The following is a 24,174-nucleotide window of genomic DNA, read 5'->3' on the forward strand; positions in this document are numbered from 1 at the left end:
CCAGGCCAGGGGAGAGCATAGCATCGGCCCCCATAGAGACCAGCTCTGGCCTGTGAGGACTGTTGGGGCAGCCCCTCCTCCACCTTCCCCAGAGTACGGAAAGACCTGTGTGTGCCCTGAGAGGAAGGCAAGAGAGGAGGCGCCCAGGCCAGGGAGCTCTTGTCCTCGGCTCCTGAAAAGACCAGCAGCCTGAGAGAACATTTTATTAATCTGTTATTTGCTTCTTTTAATATTGTAAACTGCTTTGGGTGCCTTTGTCAAGGCAGAAAGGCGGTATAAAAATGTAGTAAATAAATAATAAACAAACCATTGTGTAAACTATCTAAAGACATTATAAGGCAGAATAAAAATGCAACAAATAAATAAATTCTTCTCTTTACTACTCCATTGAATTATAATTAATTCAGTTATTCACAAGGAACACATATCAGTTATCCACAACTGCAAATGAGGAGCATACTTGTCCTTCCAATGTTGTATAATAATTCTCTTGGTAATCCCCATGCATGAAGAATTCATATTTCTTGATGTAAATATGAATTCCATACTCTGGAGATATAGCCCAAGAGAATATGAACATCTTTAATGAGCAGTGATGATTGCAAGGCCATATTAACAATCTTATGCGTTCCAGACCAAAATGGAACAATAACAAAACTATTCCAAATGTTGTGAGCAAAGTGTTCCCATATCCATTGCACTTCCAGCTACTAGAGGACCACAACCAATCCTTATTAAACATTTTCTGAAGTGTCCAATAAGTATGAAATAAATTTTTCTGTTGTATTAACCTCATTTTAAGATCAAAGTACATTTCACTGCCTTCAAAGCAGCCTGCCATTTATCTGAAAGAGCGGAATACTCAAGTTTAAGATCTAAAATATAATTAAAATCAATCTTGTCTATAGTTTAAGTTTCTGATAAAGAAACGTTACTGGTTTAAGGACATCCGCTTCAAATTCAATAATAAGGGTGGAGTTTTAGAACCTGCAATCACATTAGGACCACCAAACAGCTGAGAGGCGGCAGTGGAGAGCAAAGGAGTTATAGGAGCTTTCCTGCATGGAGCCTTTCAATAGTAATCAAGCCTGAACCTGGCTAAAAAAAGGTTGGCCCTCGGCTGGGCTGCAATGGAGTGGGGAGATAAATTGCTGGGACTGGGAGAGAGAGCAGGGTAGGCTGCAGTGTGCCCAGAGCAGGGCCTGTGCCAGCATGGGGCTCAGGGCAATCGCCCCAGTCGCCCCACCTTAAAGACGGCCCTGGTCACCGCTTGGGATTCCCAAGGAGAGAGGCAGGTAGGTTTCTCCCACCACCCTCTTCCTTTTCCTTTCCCCAACCACACTCACCTGAAGCACTCGAGCCACCGCACCTGTCCGTGCCCCTCCTAGCCAGCCAGCCAGCCACCCTGCTCTCCCTGCCAGCTAACCACCCACCCACACAGTATTACAGAGAGAAAGAAGCGGTCAGCAGAAGTACCCATATGAACACAGAGACACACATGGCAAGCTGAGCCCTTTCCCCCTCCACGCATCTGCACATTCTCTTTCCTTCCCCAAAAGGCCAAAGTCTGGCAGATAAACTGGTTTTTCCATTATTTGCAGCTGAAAAGCTTGACTTGGTTCTTTATTATGTTAATGTGATTTCTGGCAGCTGCTCCCAGCTTATTAAGAAAACTGCCTAAAAAACAGAATTTTAAAAACTGTGACAGAAATTGAGATAAGCTTAAATTCAGAAGGGAAGCCCTGGATTGTGTGTGAAGTGCTCCCAAAGATCTTGCACAGACTTTGGCGAAAATCTGGCCGATATGTGAATGCATACACTTCCTTCCGGGGCAGATTTGAGGTATAAGCACAGTGTGAAAAACCTCCTGGCACTTTTTGGCACTTCCTGTGAGGATAGCCTGCACACAAGGAGTGCTCTGTCCTTTTGTCCCTGCCAGTTTAACTCATGTTGGGAAATTGATCTCACAACTGTTTCCCTTGCTTTCTGTTTACAGGTTGCTTATGGCACTACAGAGAACAGTCCTGTCACTTTCATGGGATTCCCTCAAGACAACATTAGCCAGAAGACTGAGACTGTGGGATGTATCTTCCCCCACACAGAGGTGACAGTTATCCTTGCCATGATATCCATTACCACCCCTTCACAGTCTCCAGTCACCACTGTCCTCTTCCCCCCGCCCAATTGTTTCTCTTATTTTCCCCTGACCCCAAGCACTGGCTCAGCCACAGCTTTAAAGTTTCTGTTTCTTCTGCACTGCAGGCAAAGATTGAAGATCCCGATACAGGGAAGGTTCTCCCACTCAACACCCCAGGAGAACTTCAGATTCGAGGCTACTGTGTCATGCTGGGATACTGGGCAGACCCCCAAAAAACTGGCGAAGTGCTTAGTGATGAGCAATGGTACAAGACTGGGTAAGTTGGGGAAGGAGCGATGGGCTCATGGAGGGAATCTTAGTGGATGGAGTGTTGGATAGAGAGCTGGGCCGAAATCCTACAGAGCCGAAAGTTCAATGAGCATCCTTGAGCAAGTCAGCAATTTTTCATTTCAGTCCCTTGTTTGTAAAATTGAGCAAACAAAAAAACCAACAACAACCAAAAAACATTTTTATAGGGATGGATTGGAAAGATCAGGGAGAAGTAGCTTCGCTAGCATAGAAATAGCAGGCCAGTAGGGTGTCTAACCCAATCCCCATTCACTGTCAAATGTTAGCCCTCCTTAGAGACACAAACATGGAGCTGCATGGGAGCCACTTTCCTGTGGTGACTTCAGTATATGTGTGAATACTAGTCTTAACCAGTCATTTAGGTTTTTCCCACCTGATCAGTGGTCTTGGGGTAGCAAGCATGACTTGTCCCCTTTGCTAAGCAGGGCCCACCCTGGTTGCATATGAATGGGAGACTTGATGTGTGAGCACTGGAAGATATTCCCCTTAGGGGATGGGCCCACTCTGGGAAGAGCACCTGCAGGCTTGCATGCAGAAGGTCCCAAGTTCCCTCCCTGGAGGCATCTCCAAGATAGGACTGAGAGACTCCTCCTTGCAGCTTTGGAGAAGCTGCTGCAAGTCTGTGTACACAATACTGAGCTAGATGGGCCAATGGTCTGACTCGGTAAATGGCAGCTTCCTATGTCCCTCCCTTTTTGATGGGATGGTGATCCATTGAAAGAGACCCACACAATCAACTCGTCCTATATGGTTGCAATATTTACTCAAGTGCTGCTGCCACATGGTATAATACCATGGGTATGCAGCTCCCACATACCCTTAAGTGTGTGTGGAAAGGGTCCTTTGTCCCCCAGGTATGTGTTGCATCACCGTGTGACATCTTGCCACATTGCAGAATTTAGTCTCCCATGATGCAGAACTCACAGAGGCCTGTTCACAGTCTCCCACTTACGGAGGACTCTTGCAATATAACAGGCTGAAAACACTGGTGGCGTGACATTATCAGAGTGGGATGACTGTGATATCCTTTCAGGGACATTGCTATTCTTGACGAGTATGGCTACTGCAAGATTGTAGGTCGTTGCAGAGACATGATTATCCGCGGAGGGGAGAACATATACCCAGCAGAGCTTGAACAGTTTCTTCACACCCACCCTAAGATTCAGGAAGTACAGGTGAGAAGAATGGTGAGGCACGACTGGGGATGTTCTGCAGCTTGCTTTAAGGTATCTAGGCCTGTGGTAGATGCCATGTGGCCACAGTGCCCTTCAGGAAGGGCAGAAAGGAGTGCCATAAAAGAAGGGTAATTGGTATAGTACCTCCAACTTGTTCCTTCCCTTCCACTCAGGTGGTAGGTGTGAAAGATGAGAGAATGGGAGAGGAAATCTGTGCTTGCATCAGAGTAAAAGAGGGAGAGGAGTGCACCACAGAGGAAATCAAAGCATTTTGCAAAGGAAAGGTAAGAACTTCCAGATGGATATATGTGTTGCTGTTGCGTTTGCTTTTTCTGAAAAAGGAAAGGGCCAAATCTCAAATGGGGTCAGTTGATGATGGTTCTGTAGAAATTAGTGTATCAACACTATCTGACACTAATTGATTATCTGGCTATAGATTAAGTTTAGTCCTCCTGGAGGCTTTACACACAGGGCTTCTCTACCCCAAATCTCCTTTGGGAGAGAGTGTGTGTAATCTCACACCAGCCAAACTTACCCTGAGGTCCCTTTGAGATCTTTGGACCCACTCCACACCCAAGTTGGGCTTTGTCTTGAGAATTCTAGCTTATATCAACTCGAGGTGTTTCTGGGTTTTTAAAATGCTGTTTTTACGCTACTTTATCTGAGAGGCACTGAGGTAGAATCATTAGCATGATAAGGATATTCTCTTTACAAATACAGATGTAGCTCTTCAGTACTCTCTCCCTCCCACCCCCCATTGGCTAGAAGGAAAACACGAAGGAAAACAGGTGAACTTGCATCAAAAGCAAACCCGAGAGCAGAGGGGAGGGGCTGCAAGTGTACTTCAAAGTGGCTTCACTCAACATTTGCCCCGCAGCATGAAGCCATGTGTGAATAATTCCCAGATGAGATACAGTGGGTATAGGAAAGAATCACCCCCTTTGATAGACCTTAAATTCTGGTTCCCTTACATCCTGAAATGAAAACACAAAGAAAATTCCCTTCACCAGCTGTACTTATCCAATGCAACCTATAACATCCAACTGAAAAACATCACAATTGCAGTCCAGAAAAAGTGTCAGAAATAAAAAACAAGAATTACTGAGATTGAAAAAGGATCACCCCCCCCCCATGTCAATATTTTGTTGAACCACCTTTTGCTTTAATAACAGCCTTGAGTCTGTTGGGATACTTCTCTATCAACCTTGCACATCTAGACGGAGCAATATTTGCCCACTCCTCCATACAGAACTGTTCAAGTTCGGTCACATTGGATAGTAGGTGTTGGACTGCTATCCTCCCTGGATCCGGTTGTCCCTCCAAACTGGATGGAAGAGCAAGGAGGAAACTGGTAAGAGAGGTTACCAAGAGGCCAATGGCCACTCTGAAGGAGTTAAAGGACTTCATGGCAAAGAGTGGTTGTTCTGTGCATGTGACAACAATTTCACGAGCGCTCCACAGATGTGGCTTGTTCGGGAGGGTCGCAAGGAGAAAGCCACTTCTCAGGAAAGGCCACATTAAAGCTCATTTGAGCTTTGCCAGAAGGCACCTTGAATATTCTGATGCCAAATGGAAAAAGGTCTTATGGTCAGATGAGACCAAGATCGAACTATTTGGCCTCAACACCAAACAGTACACCTGGCGTAAATCCAATGCAGCTCACCATCCACAACACACCATACCTACAGTGAAGCATGGAGGTGGCAGAATCCTGTTGTGGGGGTGTTTCTCTGCCTCAGGGACTGGGGCTCTCGTTAGGGTAGAAGGAAAAATGGATGGGGCCAAATACCGTCAGATTCTGGAAGAAAACCTGCTACCCTCTGCCAGACAGTTGAGGATGGGCAGAAGATTCACCTTTCAACATGACAACGATCCGAAGCACACAGCAAAATTGACCACACAGTGGCTGAAGGAGAAAAAAGTGAACATCCTCATGTGGCCCAGTCAGAGCCCAGACCTAAATCCCATAGAAAATCTGTGGAGAGATTTGAAGATAGCAGTCCACCAACACCTACCATCCAATGTGACCGAACTTGAACAGTTCTGTATGGAGGAGTGGGCAAATATTGCTCCGTCTAGATGTGCAAGGTTGATAGAGAAGTATCCCAACAGACTCAAGGCTGTTATTAAAGCAAAAGGTGGTTCAACAAAATATTGACATGGGGGGGGGGTGATCCTTTTTCAATCTCAGTAATTCTTGTTTTTTATTTCTGACACTTTTTCTGGACTGCAATTGTGATGTTTTTCAGTTGGATGTTATAGGTTGCATTGGATAAGTACAGCTGGTGAAGGGAATTTTCTTTGTGTTTTCATTTCAGGATGTAAGGGAACCAGAATTTAAGGTATATCAAAGGGGGTGATTCTTTCCTATACCCACTGTAGGTGCTTGCTTTGAGTCCTGTTTTCGACAGCACAGGACCTACAAGCAAACTATGTAGAGCATTCTGCCAGCCCTAGCTATTAAGCTATTGCCTTTTCTGTTTCAGATTGCTCATTTCAAGACTCCTCGTTACATTGTGTTTGTAAAAGATTTTCCACTCACAGTCTCGGGCAAGGTGAGTGACAGCCTATAGGTTTCTCAGTTATATACATGCATGCATACACACACACATACACACACATCACCTTAAGTGGTGCAGTGGGGAAATGCTTGACTAACAAGCAGAAGGTTGCCGGTTCGAATCCCTGCTGGTATGTTTCCCAGACTATGGGAAATACCTATATCGGGCAGCAGCGATATAGGAAGATGCTGAAAGGCATCATTTCATACTACACAGGAGGAGGCAATGGTAAATGTATTGTATTCTTTATCCCTCCTGCCAAAAGAAAACCACAGGGCTCTGTGAGCGCCAGGAGTCGAAATCGACTTGACGGCACACACACACACACTCAAAATTAATCCCTTTCTTCTCCTCTCCTCTATATTCCCATCTTAGATTCAGAAATACAAACTGCGGGAGCAGATGGAGAAGCAGCTTCAGCTTTGAGCAGACCCAAGAGAACCCCAAATGAATGTGCCTTCTGCCAACTTCTTTTATATTTGAGCTCTAAGTGGTTACAGAGCTGGTGCCACCCGCCCGCCTTAAGATGCACTAGTCCACCTGCAGCGAAATCAACCTTTTTCAAATAACAGTCTTTTTTAAAAAAAAGTGTTCCTTCAACTGTTTTTCTGTGTAAACAAATCCATGCAAAATTTACACTTTAATTTAAAGCTAAAGCTGTGTAAATGGTCTCCAGAAAGATACCCTCCTCCCATAAGAGAATTTTCATGGTTCTTGAGGTTATCATTCACAGCACATCAAAGAGAGCGTAAACCTTGCTTATCCCATGAATCAGGTGCCTTCATTTGTTGCATTACATTCTGGACAATTATTTTGTTAGTCTTGTGGTTTTGGTGTTCTAATGATGCACCAAAAGGGGATAACAACACAGAAAATTAACACATATATTCCTGAAATTCTATGAGTACAAGTTTTGAGCGATTGTGCTGCAAATTAGCAGCCAAACAGAAGAAAGAAAAACACGTGCTTTTTAGTTGTCAGAAAGTCCATTTATGTGAAGAGGAGCATAGTAGCTCAAACCATGAAAGCAAGTGCCTTTCAGATTTTTAGTAATATATTTGTGGGTGGGTGCTTTATTTTATTTTATTTCATTTTAGCTTCTTTGGGTTATACTACAAATGAAGGATCCTGGTTCATGGGATAAGCAAGGCTATATACACCCTTCCTGATGTGCTATGATCGCCCCAAGAACAATGAAAATGGTCTCATCCTTTATGGTCATCCTTTGGGGGCTGTGTTACTGGGTTCTGCCTCTCATTTTGCTTTTCTGATCCCCTATCATTCAAGAGGATCATCAACACACTAAGAATGTTTGAAGCCGCTTGAAAGGGAGGGTTCACCCTGATGTGGAAGCAGGGCTGGCTGGGACTTCCTGCTTTATCACTTGCTTATGTTTTAGTCTCTCAAACAGAACATCTGGCCCATGCATTCTTACCTCTGGTTAGTTCAATGGATACACAGGGAACAATTAGACAAGATGCTAGACATCCACAGCCAGGCTCTCCTGCTGCTAAGTCTTCTTTTTAATTTAAGGGAGCAGGGTATGTGTGATTCAGATTGGGTCCCTGGTACTAGGGGAGGGAGTTAAACATTTCCATGCCATTTTCCTGACACAGCAAGCCCCCCAGCTGCTGTGTCTCCCACACAGGTAAAATCATGCAAGGACTTGTGTGTTTTCCCTTGAGGAGCAAATGGCAATTTCAGGGGGGAGTTTTAATAAGAAAAGAAAAAAACAGCAGGGAAATGATTAAATCCACTCACACAGTGCCACCACAGTCCTCCTGATATGCTCTCGACAACTATTATTAAGTTTTGGGAGAAGTGAAAGAACTTGATCATGGGACTTCTGCATCTCATCTTGTTGGCCCATAGAATTAACAGTTAAGACAGTCGTGTATGACCAAAGGGGAAGAACAGATGTCTGTGGGTCCTGTGTCTTGAATCGACCCAGGGCCCCTTAGAAAATGACTCAAGAACTCAGCTCTTTCATCACATCTACAAATGTTAATTTATGGGAACCCCCTTCCTGCTTCTAAATAGAGGCCATTTTTTAAATTCTGTCTACGTCAGTGTATTTGGTCATGAGGCTGAACATTATCACACATTAGATTTCACAACTATTTATTTCTGAAATGAAACAGTTACCCAAACCATAAAAATGCCAAACTTCCCATCCTATCAGGAGCACAAGACAGAATGCGCCTGGGATGGTGTTTTTTTCACGGGAGCATTTGGCATCTCCCAACCATGATCCACTGAACCTCAGAGGTTGATGGACAAAGCTTCTCTCTCTGGCTGCAGTGCCTCCTCCAGCTGAATGCTTTACAAGGTGGTTCCTTGCCTTGCTGCTGTGCATTGTCCTCACTTTTTTCTTCCATTACAGCCTGATGAAGCTGCATATATGAACTCCCTCATACGGAATTGTTCCAACATTCAGTGTTGGCTACACTGAATGCTTGAATTGCAGGGATGCAGGCACCTCCTGCCCCCTTAGCTTTTGTGGGCTGCCCCCTTAGCTACTGGTTGTTTTTTTTACAAAAACTGCAGTGGGGAACATAAACATCAGAGGGTGGAGCCTGTAAATTTCATAAAGGGCTCCCAATCCCTACCTTTCCCCTCCATAATTTGAGCACTGGTTTGGCACTTTCTAACAAGAGTCTTTCCCAGCATCTACCTGGAGATGTCAGGAATTGATGTATGATGATTCCCTGTCTCAAAAGGGCTCACTTCTAAAAAGAAATATAAAGTAGGCACCAACAACCACTACAGGAGGGGTGCTGTGCTAGGATTGGATAGGGCCAGTTGCTCTCCGCCTGCTAAAGGTAAGAGAATCGCCACGTTATAGGGTGCTTCTTTGCTCAATTAGCAGTGGTTGAAGGAAGGAAACAAAGTGAATGCGTCAATGTATTCCTTTCCTTTGAAGATCTTTTGAGGGAAGTTGGGGAGAACGTGTTCTTCATTCACCAGGGAACATGAGAAAAAAATAAAAGGAGTCAGAGTATGTGTTACACTCCTGTCTTCAGTCTTGGATATTACAGCTGTGAGGTGGTTTCTACCCATGGAAGCAGAACATCTAAGCATAAGGCCTTCAGATCGTATTTTGCACCTGAAAGAAAATAGAATCCACATCAGACCAAGAGAAGGTTTCACGCAGTAATGTGTTTGAATGTCTAAGGTGTTGTTTAAAAAAAGATAATTGTCAAGTTAAAAGCCCAATGTGTTGTTATGCTCAGTGATAAAGAGATGGGCAGTACTATGAAGAGGAAGGGCCAGAGCCATGCTGATAAAAAGGAGAGGGCCTGGTTCTCTGGGCCTACCACTGCCCTTTGCTTCTATCAAAATGATGGTGACTGTGGCTTAGATGAAGGGTTCCAGAGGAAAACGTTGGAGCAAAGAGCTTTCCCAACCTCCCCAGCTCTCCACTATTATCCAAGCATGAGCACAAGGAGGAAGAGGAAACCCACAGCTAGCAGCCTATACTCCTTCCTCTTTCTCTGTTCACACTTCTCTAGAAGTAGACTAGCACGAATGCCTGCCACTCCATTCCACATTAAGCTGAGCTGTAGGGGGATTCCAGGGCAGAAAAACCCTGGGAATCGAGGGGAAGGCCAACAAGTTGAATGGCCTAATGAAGCATGGGCCTTCTCTTTCCCTCTATTTCCTGCTTCATGCTCAGCCTAGTCCATAGCGGAAGTTGATAGCATCAGCCTGCTTCTGTTCTGAGCAAGGAGGGGGACAAATGTTCCAAAAAATAAAATAAAATACAGCAATATAGGATAAACCAAAAGGTAAAGCCAAGTGAAAAAAATCAAGAGGGGGAAAATTCACAAGGAAAGGGAAGTTTGGCTTAGAAAGGAAAATGAGGCTAAAATGCAAGGAATCGCTACATAAGAAGGGTTTTCCTTCCTTAGGGTACAAAGGAAAAGGATAAAATGAACAAAGGAAGAAAGAACCAGAACCCCTTTTCTCAGTAACGCATAGCTCTTACACTTTGATCAGATCACCCCAGCTTTTCTCTCATCCTCTTTGGCTATCCACTCATTTAACAACTTCGCTATTTTCATGCTAATTAACAAAATTAATTCTGTATTGAATAATAATGACTTGGGACATTTTAAAAATGCAATCCTCTATTGTTTTCAAGTTTTCTGTTGTTGGAACCCTGGCATGCTCAGTTGGACACCAGTAGTACATCAAGAAGACTTATTATCAGACACAGATCCACTCATGGTGCCCTGTTGCTCAGCCATCAACAAGTTATCAACAAGGTCGTTTCATTGATTTTAGTTGAAACCTATTGTTTCCCATTTACTAGGGATAATGTGTGCAAAATACAACATTGCACTCATGGCACCACACTGTTGGCCTAACAGAAAAACAGACAGTAGCTCAGAGCTGTCACTTTTGACCCAAACGATTTAACATGGATCCCAGTAGGTAACACCTCCTTAACACACCTGCGGCTAAAAAACCACCCTGGTTAACAGTTGTTGCTGATGCATTAAGAGCCACATTTTGCAGCTGAAATACTTCCCCTTCCTACTTTAACATTCCAGTTCTTGAAAACAAATGCGTGCTTAATGCAAATTAGCTTTTAGTGAGTGCTCATGTGAGAACATGCTTTGACAATTGTGCCCTCCTCCAAAATGCCTGTATGGCTCAGTGGCTAAGAGGGACATCAGCCATATAGAAAGCATTGGTTTTTATCTGCCCTGCGGGACATATTGGATCTGTGTAAGGTCATACTAACCTCATCTGCTATAATGACAACAAAGCTATACTCGAGCCATAGGTTGCAAAAATTATTAGATGAGTAATAAGCCACAGTGTAGCTTTAGCCACAGTGATGAACCTGCTTAACTTGGCTAGGTTATGGTCATGTCTGTGGCACGTGCAGGGCTGGCCTGTCCACTAGGCAGACCTAGGTGATCACCAAGGGCATTGATTCTTGGGGGGACACATAAACAGTGTCGGAATAGAACACTGCCAATTCTTTCTCTCCTGCTTGCATTGCACCCCTGAAGAACTGCACAGTGGTGCAAGAATCTCATATGTAAAACTGTATCTTGCGCCCCAAAGGGTCTACACCATCTGCATCCTAAAAGACACCATCATCTTTGCTTACTGCACTTCAGCTCCCAATAAACAGCTACTCTCATAAGCTGCATTCCTTCTCTCTAATATGAACAGCCTGCCTCAGCATTCATTCCCCCAAAGAAATTGCCTCAGGCTATATTTCCAAACTGACAGCAGTATCTTTTCAGCTCTGAAGGGTTAGAGTTTTGCTCCCATGATAGACTGGGAACTCTCTCCCACTGTATCCTCAAACCAGCACAGGCTAGTCATTATTATTATTTATTATTAAATGCATTTCTATACTGCCCAAAACGCAAGTTCTCTGGGCGGTTTGCAAAACAATAAAAACAGCCAATAAAAGATTGACACACTTCAACAATTAAAATTTAAAGTTAAAACTATTAAAACACAATTAAAAGAGTATCTAATTAAAAGCCTGGGTGAACAAATGCATCTTGACTGATCTTTTAAAAGTTATAAGAGATGGAGAGGCTCTTATTTCAGCAGGAAGTGTGTTCCAAAGCCTCGGGGCAACAATGGAAAAGGCCCATCCCTGAGTAGGCACCAGACAAGCCAGTGGCAACTGCAGATGAACCTCTCCAGATGATCTCAATGGGCAGTGTGGTTCATAGCAAAGAAGACATTCTCTTAAATACCCAAGGTCCAAGCTGTTTAGGGCTTTATAGGTTATAACCAAAACCTTGTACTTTTCCTAGAAACTTACCCGCAGCCAGTGTAGATGTTGTAAGATAGGAGTGATATGGTCTCTCTGAGATGACCCAGAGACCAATCTGGCTGCCTCATTCTGAACTAACTATAGTTTCTGGACTACTTACAAAGGCAGCCCCACATAGAGCACATTGCAGTAGTCAAGTCTGGAGGTGAGCAGCAGATGTACTACTGTTCGGAGGTCATTTATCTCAAGAAATGGACACAGCTGGTATATCAGCCAAAGCTGATAAAGAGTACCTCGGGCCACTGCCTCAACCTGGGACACCAGGGAGAGGTTTGTGTCCAGAAGCAGCCCCAGACAGCGTACCTGTTCCTTCTGGGGAAGTGTGACCCCATCCAGAACAGGCAGATCAAAATCATCTGAGTTCTGACCCCGCACAATAAGTACCTCCATCTTATCTGGATTCAGAAGCTTGAGAAGCTTGTTACCTCTCATCCAGCCTATCACTGCCTCCGGGCAGGTTATGCCAGGCATTTAGGGAGGTTATGCCTTCTCCTGATGATGTTGACATGGAGAAATAGATTTGGGTGTCATCAGCATACTGATAAAACCCTGCACCAAATCCCCTGATGATCTTTCCCAGAGGGAGAAGCCAGGACCAGACTAGGCCACCAGCCTCCCCCAGCCAAGTCTCTGAAATACATACCAGGTCTGCACTTTCATCCTGAATCAAATCATGGATGGTTTCTGACTTATTCTGGACAGACCTGGCATCACAGAGGAGCAAGGCGAGAGTCTGTGAGAGGTTGGCACTGCTCCCCAAGGTCAAAGAGCTGGCAGGGCAGCTGGAAGGGGAAACAGCCAATAGATTTCTGACTTCCCTTCTCCTGTAATGATGCGCTGACCTGCCAACTTTACTTCCTCTATTCACCACCACCAGAATAGCCACCCCACAATCAGTGGACACACCCCCTGTCTCCACATCCCCAGACAAACCAAGACACATCTGGAACACCCAGAATCCAAAAACAACAACAGAAGCCAAAAAAATATCACCAGGCCCTCACCCTCGTTGCCCCTGAAGTGGGTCCCCCAAAGGGGCAACCCCCTTGGGTGTGGCCCCTTTGGTGGCAACCCCACTGCCACAGGGCAGCAGTCCTTTTATAAGCCCATAAAGATGGCTAATCTGGGCAGCTGACCCTCTGGCCCCGATCCCACACAGACTCACCTGCAGGGCAGCCACAGCCCCGCACGCTAGGGGGCACCCAGGCAGGCAAGCTGACAACAGCAGACAGCAACTACTCAGGCTCTCCCCACTGGGCAGCCACTGTCTCTGGGGAGCAGATGTTAAAGCCTCCTCCTCCTTAAAAGGCTTCTGGCAACTCATCTGCTGGTCATCCACCCAAGCTGGTCATTTGACATCATGAATGAGCAGTTCAAGTTAAAACTGGGGCTGCATACATCTTGGTTGTGTGTAGGGGGCACGAAATCTTAGGGCTCATCCTGGGAACATGTCTAGATTGGGGTTCCCAAACAACTAGAAGGAAATAAGGGACATCATACTGTCTCCCACATAATGTTAAAGAGGAAGGCTGTGGCAGGAGATGCATTCGTCCTGCCAAAGCTGCTGCCTATGTAAATCACTCACATCTCGGCATTATCACACCAGGTTTGACTGCTGTATGAAGTTCACACCCCAGCCACTGGGGGGTCATTAAGAACTAATGCTTGCCAACCCAAAATATGCAAATTTTGTGTATGAGCCTCTCGGAAAAACCCCAGCATTTGGGAAAGTATTTATTTTGATGCTTATAAATGTGTAGATTTTCAGGGCAAATGTGAAAGCAAGTATGTACACTTTTCATGCCCTTCCATCACATACATTAAAGAAATTATCCTATGACATTTGCGTACCTGTACCGTAGCGATAGTAGCTGCACCACAGTTGCACGTCACTGAAGTACAATAGATGCTCATTAGCATGGGAGAGATAAAAGCTCTGGATTCTGTCCTACGGAAAACCAGGCCATTCCCTTGATGGGAAAGGAAATTGGAAAGCGATATATTCCCCTGCAAGAAAGCCAACAGATGCAAGTCAGCACATTAAGAATGAAATCATTGCTGTGTGATGCACATTATTTCTCCAGTCCAAGCACTTGTGAGGGACCCTTTACAATCCATGCACTATGGAACAACTATGAAATAGGAATGCCATCTAGAGAAGATTTAGCATTCATGCAGTAGGATTGTAGCATGTGGTCAGTGCACAAGATTTTCACCCGTGGACATTTGTGAAATGAAAAAGCAAGAAAGACTCCACGGCCTATTCTGTCCTTGGGTATCATTGTGAAACAGAATACCAGATGAAATGCTGTTTCCTTGGAGCTAGATAATAACTTGTTCTTTCCAGACTAGACTCTACAACAGGGTCAGGATGTATCTTGGAAGTGTGCTTCCACACTTCCTGCGTCGTGACACCACAGTCCCTATGTGGACAGCAGGGTGCTGTTCACATTGCCAATGCCTTGTTGAGAATTTAATCACTGCGATATAGAGCAAGGATGTCGTATATCCAGCGTGAAAAGGTTGCTGTTTTTCCGGGTTGTTGCTGCAAGACTGCTCCCCCTGCTGTTTATGTTCCAAATGCGACTTGCCCAAACGGAGGCATTTTGCTGCTGCTCCAGCAGCTAGTCTGGAAAGCACCCAACAGGCTTTACTGAGCGGCTTTACAGCAGTTTACTGCAAGGCTTTACTGTAAGTTCAAAGTTGCCCCCCCTCAAATGATGCAAAAAAATCCCCCCTGGATATAAATTGGGCTGACATGCAATGAAATGCATTCTAACAATGAAATGCTAACGTGCAATGAAAAACCCAAATTGTTGTGAAGTGCTCCCCGATAGCAGGAACTTAGGGGTAAATCTGGCCAATATGTGAACGCACACCCTCCATTCCAGAGGAGATGTGAGCTAAAATCCCTGTGTGCAGCATCAAATGAGGATGTGCATGTGTGAATGAGCCAACAAAGATAAAACACCACAGACTGAATTTTCATATCACAGTACACTTCACATCAGCTTAAACAAGTGCATGTAATCAGTACACACACCAACCTCTCACTAGCAAGTAATGAAGCAAAAGGATCACTTGAGATCCTTACATTCTCAATGTTGGCAGGGGCCACTCACACCTGGTAGTGGCTAGAGTGCTGGACTAGGACCGGGGAGACCCGAGTTCAAATCCCCATTCAGCCATGAGACTTGCTGGGTGACTCTGGGCCAATCACTTCTCTCTCAGCCTAACCTACTTCACAGGGTTGTTGTGAAAGAGAAACTCAAGTATGTAGTGCACCGCTCTGGGCTCCTTGGAGGAAGAGCGGGATATAAAATGCAAAATAATAATAAAAAATAATAATAATAACATCACATCCTCCAACTGCACAGTTGCAGAGTACATAATGAAACATGAAACTGAACTAGACTCATCCCGTATTGAACTAAGCCTAGCTTAGTGTACTCAGCAACATGCTTGCCTAGAGGCAAGATTAATTGTCTTAAATATATCTGGCAGCAGTCATTCAGTCTTTTCTTGAAACCTCCAGTGGAGATCTGAATAGCCAGGTAAGCCCTGAGCAGACTCAGTAGAAGCAAAGAGGCAGTCAAACAGAGGCCACTCATGCCTGGGTCATCTGCTCCAGATCATTCATACCTACCCGTCATCACCATCACCTTGAAAAGTGAATACTTACTACACATGACATCTTGTGGCCCTATGTCAGGTCATGTTGGCAGGGCGAAAGTGCGCTCTATTTTCCAAAAATCCCCTCTTCCTAAATTAACTCTTCTCTTTGATAGCCTTTCCCCCTCTCCACACCAGTGTGGAAAAAACTGCATGTGCACAGTCTAATGGCATTCATAATCTGTGGCCACCATGATTCTTCCTGGCATATACAAAAGTTCTTCCCACAGTCCCATTGGCATCACACTATCTTGTATACCTGGAGAGAACTGATGAAAACCTCTTGCATTATAGGGACTCCATACTGAAAGCTCCTGGCGTTCTCCTTTGCTGGCACTCCTGTTCTCCCTCTAGCTGTATTATCCTCTTATAAAGCTAGCCAGGAAGAGGGAAATTCTGGGCAGGCCGTTGTGGTTTTAGGATGTGTCAGAGGCTGATCACTGCTTCATGATGGGTCAGATAAGGAAAAATCCCCCTTTCCCCTGCTGTATCAGCAGAAACCACCCCCCCCCCCCCCGAAGCTATATCGTAACTGTGATGTGAATAAGAGATAACTTCCTTAATGAGTTGAAGCTGCTTCCGTTCCTTCAGATGCCCTTTGCTGAAGTGACATTTGCCCAGGATATGACAGAACGGCAAAGACTGACAGTGGAAGTTCCAGCCATGGTTTGTGGGATTCACTGAACCACTGCCTGCTGATGCTCTGGCAACACATTAGGAAATAAAACTCGCTAACTTCCCTTCTTTGCCTCACATTGCGTATCTGCAAACCCTTCACACGATCCATGTGCAAGCTGGTTTTCCTCAAAACCAAACCAGGGCAATGTAGGTGATGCACAGGTGCTTGCCCATGCTCAGAGAGCTAGGCGTGCAGCCAGCTTACACAGCCATGGAGTGGTGGCTCATTGGGGGATCTCTAGTGGTTCTAGCAGCAACCCTTCCTCCAGTCCCACAGAAAGACATTGGCTTCTCTGCCCTTGGTTGTCTGCAAACACTTTGCTCCATAGAAGGTCAATAGGAGTAGACCTGCCTTACGAAATTAGCAATTAATTCATTGATGTCTAACTGGGCACTTATATCACTCTCAATAGCAACCATGGCAAGGCTTACAAGCCTTTCTTGAGAAATACAGTACTTGACCGCAAGTAACTTTTTATTATTTGTAACTATTACTACAACTACAAATATTTATATACCGCTCTTCAACCAAAGTTCTCAAAGAGGTTTACATAGAAAAATAAATAATGCATAAATGAGATGGCCCCCTGTCCCCATCATCTGCACAGCTCCTCTTCCATTATTTGTGTGACTGACTCCAGCTACATTCGTTTCCTCAGTTTCATTTCTTTCCTGCCCCTTGGCATTTCTCTGGCCCATCCAGCCCCTACAGTAGCACTCTCCTTGGCCCACTTACAATAGAAAGGACCATTTTTTTCTTTGCTCGTTTTAAGAGTACAGTTATCCCTCTCCAACCGCAAGGGTTCTGTTCCGGGAAAATCTCGCAGTTGGCGAATTTGTGGTAGATGAGCCATTTAAATCAATGGCAAATGGGGTTAGGGGAATCACTGCCACGAAAGGACTGCAAAATACAGTTAAAAATAGTCCAGTCCAGCATCCTGTTTCACACAGTAGCTCACCAGATGCCTCTGAGAAGCCCACAGGCAAGAGGTATGTGCATGCCCCCCTCCTGCTGTTGCTCCCCTGCAACTGGTATTGAGAGGCATCTTGCCTCTGAGGCTGGAGGTGACCCACAGCCACCAAACTATATTAGAGATGTTGTGGAGGAACAGCTCTCTATTCCTCCTAAACTTTTTACCACTGCCACCAAGTGGGCTTTTGGTATGGCTGGGTCCACTACAACAAAAGAGCCAGCGTGGTGTAGTGGTTAGAGAGCTGGTGTAGGACCGGGGAGACCCGAGTTCAAATTCCCATTCAGCCATAATACTAGCTGGGTGACTCTGAGCCAGTCACTTCTCTCTCAGCCTAACCTACTTCACAGGGTTGTTGTGAAAGAGAAACTCAAGTATGTAGTACACCGCTCTGGGCTCCTTGGAGGTAGAGCGGGTTATAAATGTAATAATAATAATAATGATGATGATGATGATGATGATGATGATGATGATGATGATGATGTAATAACCACAAGGGTTCTGTTCTGGGAAAACCTCACAGTTGGTGAATTTGTGGTAAACAAGCCATTTACATCAATGGCAAACAGGGTTAGGGGAATCACTGCCATGAAAGGACTGCAAAATACAGTTAAAAATAGAAAATATCCCCCCAAATCACCAGGAGTGAGTAAGTGGAGTGAAGGGGGCTCCTGAAAATGACCCCCAATCCCCCCAAAATGACCCCAACCCCCCAAAATGACCCCCAACCTCCAAGAATGACCCTCCAACCCAAAAAAACCCACACACAAATCCCCGACAAATGGGGGGGGGAATCTTGCCAAATCGTAGATACTCAGGTCACGGTTGGCAAGACTGACCACAATTTCCCAGTCATGGATACTCAAATCCGTGATTTGGAAACATGTGGTTGGCAAGGGATGATTGTACTTATTGGCTCCTTGTGTCCTATGGCTTCATCACCACTAAGTAACATCTATTACAGTATATTAATTCTCGTAGATGTGCCTCTGTGGGGATGCGTCCTGGCAACCAAGCGGATTGGCTGGGCGGTGGAGGCACTGGATTGGCTGGTTGGCCACGTAGGGAAGTGGCCGTTTGGGGAGGAAAAGGAAGGAAGGAAAGCGGGCAAGTGGAAAGGAAAACTGAATGGACTGGGGAAGAAGGGAGAGGAGAGAAAGCGGGGTAGCCTGGCTGGGCAGACACAAACAGTTGGCCGCTTCGGAAGATGCTCTCTAGAGGGAGGGCTGCAGGAAGGAACTGGCTGAACGCTTAGCGGCCCGACACCAGGGACTGGAGGAAGGAGGATGCAGCAACGGCCAGCAGGGAAAACACAAGCAGGCTAAAAAGCGGAGGCGGGAGGGGGGGAGCACGAATGAGAGAGAGAAAAAGCAGAGGCATAACTATAGGGGGGGCAGGGGGGGCACGTGCCCCGGGCACCATCTTTTCTGGTCATGTGGGGGGCGCCGCCATGACAAAAAAATTTTTTAAATTTTTTTTTTAAAAAAATTGTTAATACAAATGTTTCCTGCTCAGTGCAGCAGCGCTGCAGCAGTCAAGGGAGTGCGTCGGCGCCCCCTCCCCCACGAGAGGTCCCTTCCGCGCCGCCCAAGAATTGGCGGCGGCGGCGGGCGCTTGTGAGGAAAAACCTAAGTATAATGTAGTATGTGGGGGGGGGCACCATTTCAGTGCTTGCCCCGGGCGCCGTTTTCCCTAGTTACGCCTCTGAGAAAAAGAGAGAGAAAGAGGTGGAAACGGAGGAGGGAGCTAGCTGGGGCAGAAGGACTGGGGGAGAGGGGACTGAGGCAGAAGGCTTGGGGGGAGGGGAGTAGGAGAATTGGCCGGCCCACGCTGGCGGGACTGGCCTGGCGACCGGTGGTGGCCACAGACTCTAGCGAATGAGAGAGGCAGGTGGCGGGGGAGGCAGGTGGCGGGGGAGACAGAGCGAGTGAGAGAGGTGCACGGGGGGGGAGACAGAGAGCGAGAGAGGTGCGGGGGGAGAGACAGAGCGAGCGAGAGAGGCGCGGGGTAGAGAGAGAGCGCAAGCGAGAGAGGCGCACGGGGGAGCGACAGTGCGAGCAAGGGAGGCACGCAGGGGAGCAACTGCACGAGCAAGGGAGGCGCACGGGGAGCGACAGCGCGAGTGAGAGAGGCGCGCGGGGGGGCAGAGTGAGCAAGAGAGCTGTTGTGCGGGGGACAGAGCAAGTGAGAGAGCTGTGGGAGGACCAGCCAAACAAATTCTCCAAACTAACCCCAAAAAGGAAGTGAACTACCGCACAGATGCTCTGTGTGGGTTCAGCTAGTTTGCATTATTTCCTTCTAATGAACACTTAGTTTTTTTAACATCCCTTTTGTAATGTAGCCAAATGCAAAGGAAAACAAAGTTTATTTATTTTTAATCAGCTTGTCATGCAGAACTGATTAAAGCAGAAATTTACACTTCTGCTTAGTTATGAAAAATAAATGAACTTTGTTTTCCCTTGCACTTGGCTACACTACAAAAGGGATATTAAAAAACTAAGTGCTCATTGGAAGTAAGTAATGCAAATGTTACTTGGTAGTGATGAGACACTAGGAGCCAATAGGTACTCTTTAAAAAGGTCCTTTCTATTCTAAGTGGGCCAAGGAGAGTGCTACTGTAGGGGCTGGATGGGCCAGAGAAATGCCAAGGGGCAGGAAAGAAATGAAACTGAGGAAATGAATGTAGCTGGAGTCAGTCACACAAATAATGGAAGAGGAGCTGTGCAGATGATGGGGACAGGGGGCCATCTCATTTATGCATTATTTATTTTTCTATGTAAACCTCTTTGAGAACTTTGGTTGAAGAGCGGTATATAAATATTTGTAGTTGTAGTAATAGTTACAAATAATAAAAAGTTACTTGCGGTCAAGTACTGTATTTCTCAAGAAAGGCTTGTAAGCCTTGCCATGGTTGCTATTGAGAGTGATATAAGTGCCCAGTTAGACATCAATGAATTAATTGCTAATTTCATAAGCATGAAAGCATGAAAAGCTAAATGACTGTAACCTTTTGTAGAACTTCTCTTTATCTCTCTTTTAAAAAATCAATAAATCAATTAATTAACTGGTTTTGTTTGCTTTGATCACATTAACCCTTGGACTATGACAGCCAGTTCATACGATGCTAAGCATTCACAGCTCAGTACTTGTTTTTATTCCGACTATGCATTTGCCCCTTCACTGCAATTTTCTCATTACGGCATTCGATTTGAAGGAAAAATAATAGCATCGTGTGAACAAACTGAGAGTTCATAAAGGAGTTTGGAGAAGGGCGGGGAGTATAGCCTTCCATTAATACTGATGCGGAATTGAGGCGCTGATTTATAGGTTGCAGGGGGGTGCCAGAACCCCTAGCACTGACCCTGTCTAAATCGATATATGAGAATTAGCAAGAAATCATGGACGTATATGGACTTTCAGGATTTTCTACCACAGATTTACTGAGGTCGTACGAACAACCTTCCCCCCGCACCTGAGCCAGCTTTGGGGAAGGCAAGAGCAATCCTGCCTTCCCCCACACAATTGCTTCTCCTGTCCCGCTTGCCTCACTGCACCACATTCCCACATGAGTGCCACTGTGGTGAGCCGCACAGCAAGACTGAGGCCAGAGGAAGGATGCCTGGCCTCCACAAAGCCCACAATGCACTGCACTACTCACATAGTGCATTGAAGGCATTCTAGAGGCCCGGGAGCTCCTTCCCCTGGTCTCTATGGTAGCTCAGGCTGCCTGCAGCCTGAATGGGGCTGCAGGCATTCCATGCTGTCACAGCACAGAACCAGGTGGTGGGGTAAGAGGGCCCATGCATGCCCCCTTACCTCACTTTTAGCCCTGGTTAAAAAAAACCCAGGCTACCCAGAAGGGCAGCGCTGGGATCGGGCCTATTCCCAGCACTTCACACAAGCAGCCCTACCTGAGTAGGGCTGCACAAGCCTGGGAAGGATTCCTCATGTGAACAGCTGTACTATCTGGCCTTGGACGAGTCATCAATAAGGTCGTTCACACGACCAAAGCTTACCCCACCTGGAAAGGATTTGGGTGTGGGTGGGGGTGGGTAGGAACTGTCCTGCCTTCCCCCACACGATGTATGCCACGGCTTACCAGCGCCACACACCCACATGACCAGCATGCAGCCAGCTCTGAGAGTGGGAAGGGAGCCAGGAGAAAACAGGCTGCATCCTGCCCCACCCCTATCACCCATGGCTGTCACCTCACCTGCCTGCCACTCCCCGTGACACCCACCGCCTTCCACTTCTCCTGGTGGCTTACCTGAGCAATCGCAGTATGGGAGGCACTTCCAGCACAGAGCAATGGCTTGGTTTCTGTCTCACCACTGCATTAGCTAGATGGTTATCTCCCCACTGATAACGAATTGTTTAATCCAGGCCTACAAATAAGTATATAAAAGTATGTATCAAAGTATAATTCAGGAAAGTTTGGTTCATATCCCTAATGGAGTATAGAGCCAGCAGGTTGCTCAGAGTTGAGAAGCCTCTCAGTAACAGAGGCTAAAGTCAAGAGCGGGAGGCCCCCTCCTCAAGAATGTGGGTTGAGAAGTCCACCAGAGATAGCAGGTACCAGGAGCTGTCAAATACAGGCCATTAGCTGAATTCCTCAGTCAGCAGAAAGAGGGTCTTGCTGGTACGACGAGATACCATAGGGATTAAAGTTGTCATAAAAGCCAAGTAGTAACTCATCTTCTCAGGCTCTAGGTGGCACCTCTGGAATATGTAAGTTTAAAAACTAATAACGTGTATGAATCACTTTGTTGATATGCCTGTATGTTTGAAACCTATAAAAACTAGCCAACTGTATGGCTCAGGCGCGCAGTATCAGCCAGATGCTTTCTGATGATACTTGTGCCTTTCATGACATGAAATAAAAGTTTTTTTGAGCAACACACCCTTGTTGTTTGACTCCATTCAGTTAGACAGCAAGTATATCTGCGAGAATTTGGCCTAATCCTCTTTGGTTCTGGCAAGACGCCCCATCCTCTATCCAGGCGATAGAAGGATGAAAGCCAGTGGCGGAATCAAACAGGAAGGCTAGATTCTAGAGGTTTTTCCCCCGCAACACCCCCCACCCCCCACACACACCTCTAGTGTGTGGGGAAAAGAGAAAGAGCCATCCAGGGAGCAAAGCAGTGAATCAGAAGAAAAGTCACAGCTCCGTGCTAAAAGTGCCTCCCATCCTGCAGCCGCTGAGCTAAGCAGCTAGGAAAAGGGGGAGGTGATGCACAAGGTACTAGCAGGGGAAGCTCAGCCATCCTGATCAGCTCCACCTCCCTTGCTCTCACATATTGCCTTTCTCTTCTCCTCCGCTTACCTACTGGGTGTGTGGGGACTGGGTTTTAAAACCCCAAATGCCCAGAAGGCAGGGCTAGCCCATCCACGAGGTGGCCACCTAGGGCACCACACGGGGAGGGGCACTGATGATGACCTGGGCCACGTGCCAACCAGCGAGCCAAAAGCAGGATGGTTGACGGCCACTAGGTGAACAGCTAGTCTGGAAAGCACCCTGGCAACCACAGCCAACCGGATGCAGAGCAGCATAGCTGTGTGCTGGGCTTGCTCTACTTTGCAGCGCTGGCTCCCGCAGCAGTTGCAAAGCTTCTGTTACGGCTGTTCTCTTCCCAGGAGAGTTGCTCCACTCTGGCTTGCTGCAGGTGAGCCAGTCGTTGGCTTATGATAATGCCCACAAGGGCTCTGTCTTTTTTCCTCCCTTCCCTTCAAGTTACCACGGGTGTGTGTGTGTGTGTGTGTGTGTGTTAGGGTAGCCACCCGTTCCCCTCAGAGCCAGCGCACAAAGAGGCAGCATGTGAGACAGAAGGAGGTTGAGAGAAGCCGGTGAGACAGAAGGCTGTCCTTGGAGGGTCATGTTTTCATTGGTTGCAGCTGTGGTGGGGACAGTTTTCATTGGTTGTGGTTGGGTTGCAGCTGCAGCGGGGGTGGGTGGGTGGGGCTGGGGCTCACCACATATTCTTTGCCACGGACCACCTAAAGCACAGACCACTAATATAGAGAGATATTTGTAGCCCAGTAGCTGACACTTAAGATGTAGAGGCTATTCTCACGAGCAGCTTAGCCCAGCCTAGGCTAGGCTGTTCAGGTGGAGCACCAGGATCTACATGGATCCCGACGCTTCCTCACTTTTAAGCCCAGCTCGTAGCCAAGGTTAAGGGAGCAAGGGCTCCCTTAATCTGGCTGCCAAGATTGTGTGTCTCCTCGGGCTGCACACAGCTCGAGGAGACACAGAGATGGGTGCCTAGAGCAAGTTACCCCTGCAAACTTGGCAAAGAGGCACCTTTTAAACATGGTGATTCTCTTTATTGAGCAGGGGGAGAGTAACTGGCCCTATCCACCCCCAGCACAGTACCTCCAGTGACTGTTGCTGGTGTCTATCTTGTTTGTTTGTTTGTTTGTTTGTTTGTTTGTTTGTTTGTAGAGTGTGAGCCCTTTGGGGACAGGGATCCATCTTATTTCTTTATTATTTCTCTGTGTAAACTGCCCTGAGCTATTTTTGGAAGGGCGGTATAGAAATCAAATGAATGAATGAATGAACTGACAGGGGAATCCTCTAATGCACCATGCTTGGCACGCAGTGCATTGTGGGATACCCGGAGACCAGGACGCATCGTCCTAGTGCAGTGCTGCTCATCTTGGAGCATGGTCCACCCTCCCAGCAATATTCGAAGGATCGTCTGGGGGGAAGGTAAGGTTTCACAACCTTCCCACCCTCCCAAACCGTCGTGTGAATAGCTTCATTTTCTGCTAGAAATTACATATAAATGGAAGTACATTAATGATCTAGGCAGACTGAAATAGCCTAAACGCTCTTGCCACAAACAATTTGAATGTTCGG

General features: G+C 46.3%; 1 protein-coding gene and 1 long non-coding RNA gene across 6 annotated transcripts in view; one reads left to right on the forward strand and one right to left on the reverse strand.

Moving 5' to 3' along the window:
* Positions 1 to 13,832, forward strand: part of ACSF2 (acyl-CoA synthetase family member 2) — a 122,664-nt gene extending 108,832 nt beyond the window's left edge. For both annotated transcript variants that reach the window (XM_053302656.1, XM_053302657.1), the window contains exons 11-16: positions 1,997 to 2,104; positions 2,263 to 2,414; positions 3,480 to 3,621; positions 3,795 to 3,905; positions 6,108 to 6,176; positions 6,558 to 13,832. In XM_053302656.1, the coding sequence (XP_053158631.1) occupies positions 1,997 to 2,104; positions 2,263 to 2,414; positions 3,480 to 3,621; positions 3,795 to 3,905; positions 6,108 to 6,176; positions 6,558 to 6,608 (633 nt within the window). In that variant the 3' untranslated portion in view covers positions 6,609 to 13,832. The remainder of the gene's footprint in view (positions 1 to 1,996; positions 2,105 to 2,262; positions 2,415 to 3,479; positions 3,622 to 3,794; positions 3,906 to 6,107; positions 6,177 to 6,557) is intronic.
* LOC128347694 (uncharacterized) overlaps positions 8,287 to 24,174 on the reverse strand; it is a 32,210-nt gene continuing 16,322 nt past the window's right edge. For 2 of the 4 annotated variants that reach the window (XR_008317658.1, XR_008317657.1), the window contains exons 2-3: positions 13,846 to 14,001; positions 8,287 to 9,288 (exon numbers count right to left, since the gene is read on the reverse strand). This is a non-coding gene — a long non-coding RNA (uncharacterized LOC128347694). Of the gene's footprint in view, positions 9,289 to 13,845; positions 14,002 to 15,925; positions 16,032 to 21,582; positions 21,699 to 24,174 lie in introns of those variants that run through there. The other 2 variants (XR_008317660.1, XR_008317659.1) reach the window with 2 other exon arrangements.

Source organism: Hemicordylus capensis, chromosome 2, assembly GCF_027244095.1.
Source record: "Hemicordylus capensis ecotype Gifberg chromosome 2, rHemCap1.1.pri, whole genome shotgun sequence".
NCBI lineage: Eukaryota > Metazoa > Chordata > Lepidosauria > Squamata > Cordylidae > Hemicordylus > Hemicordylus capensis.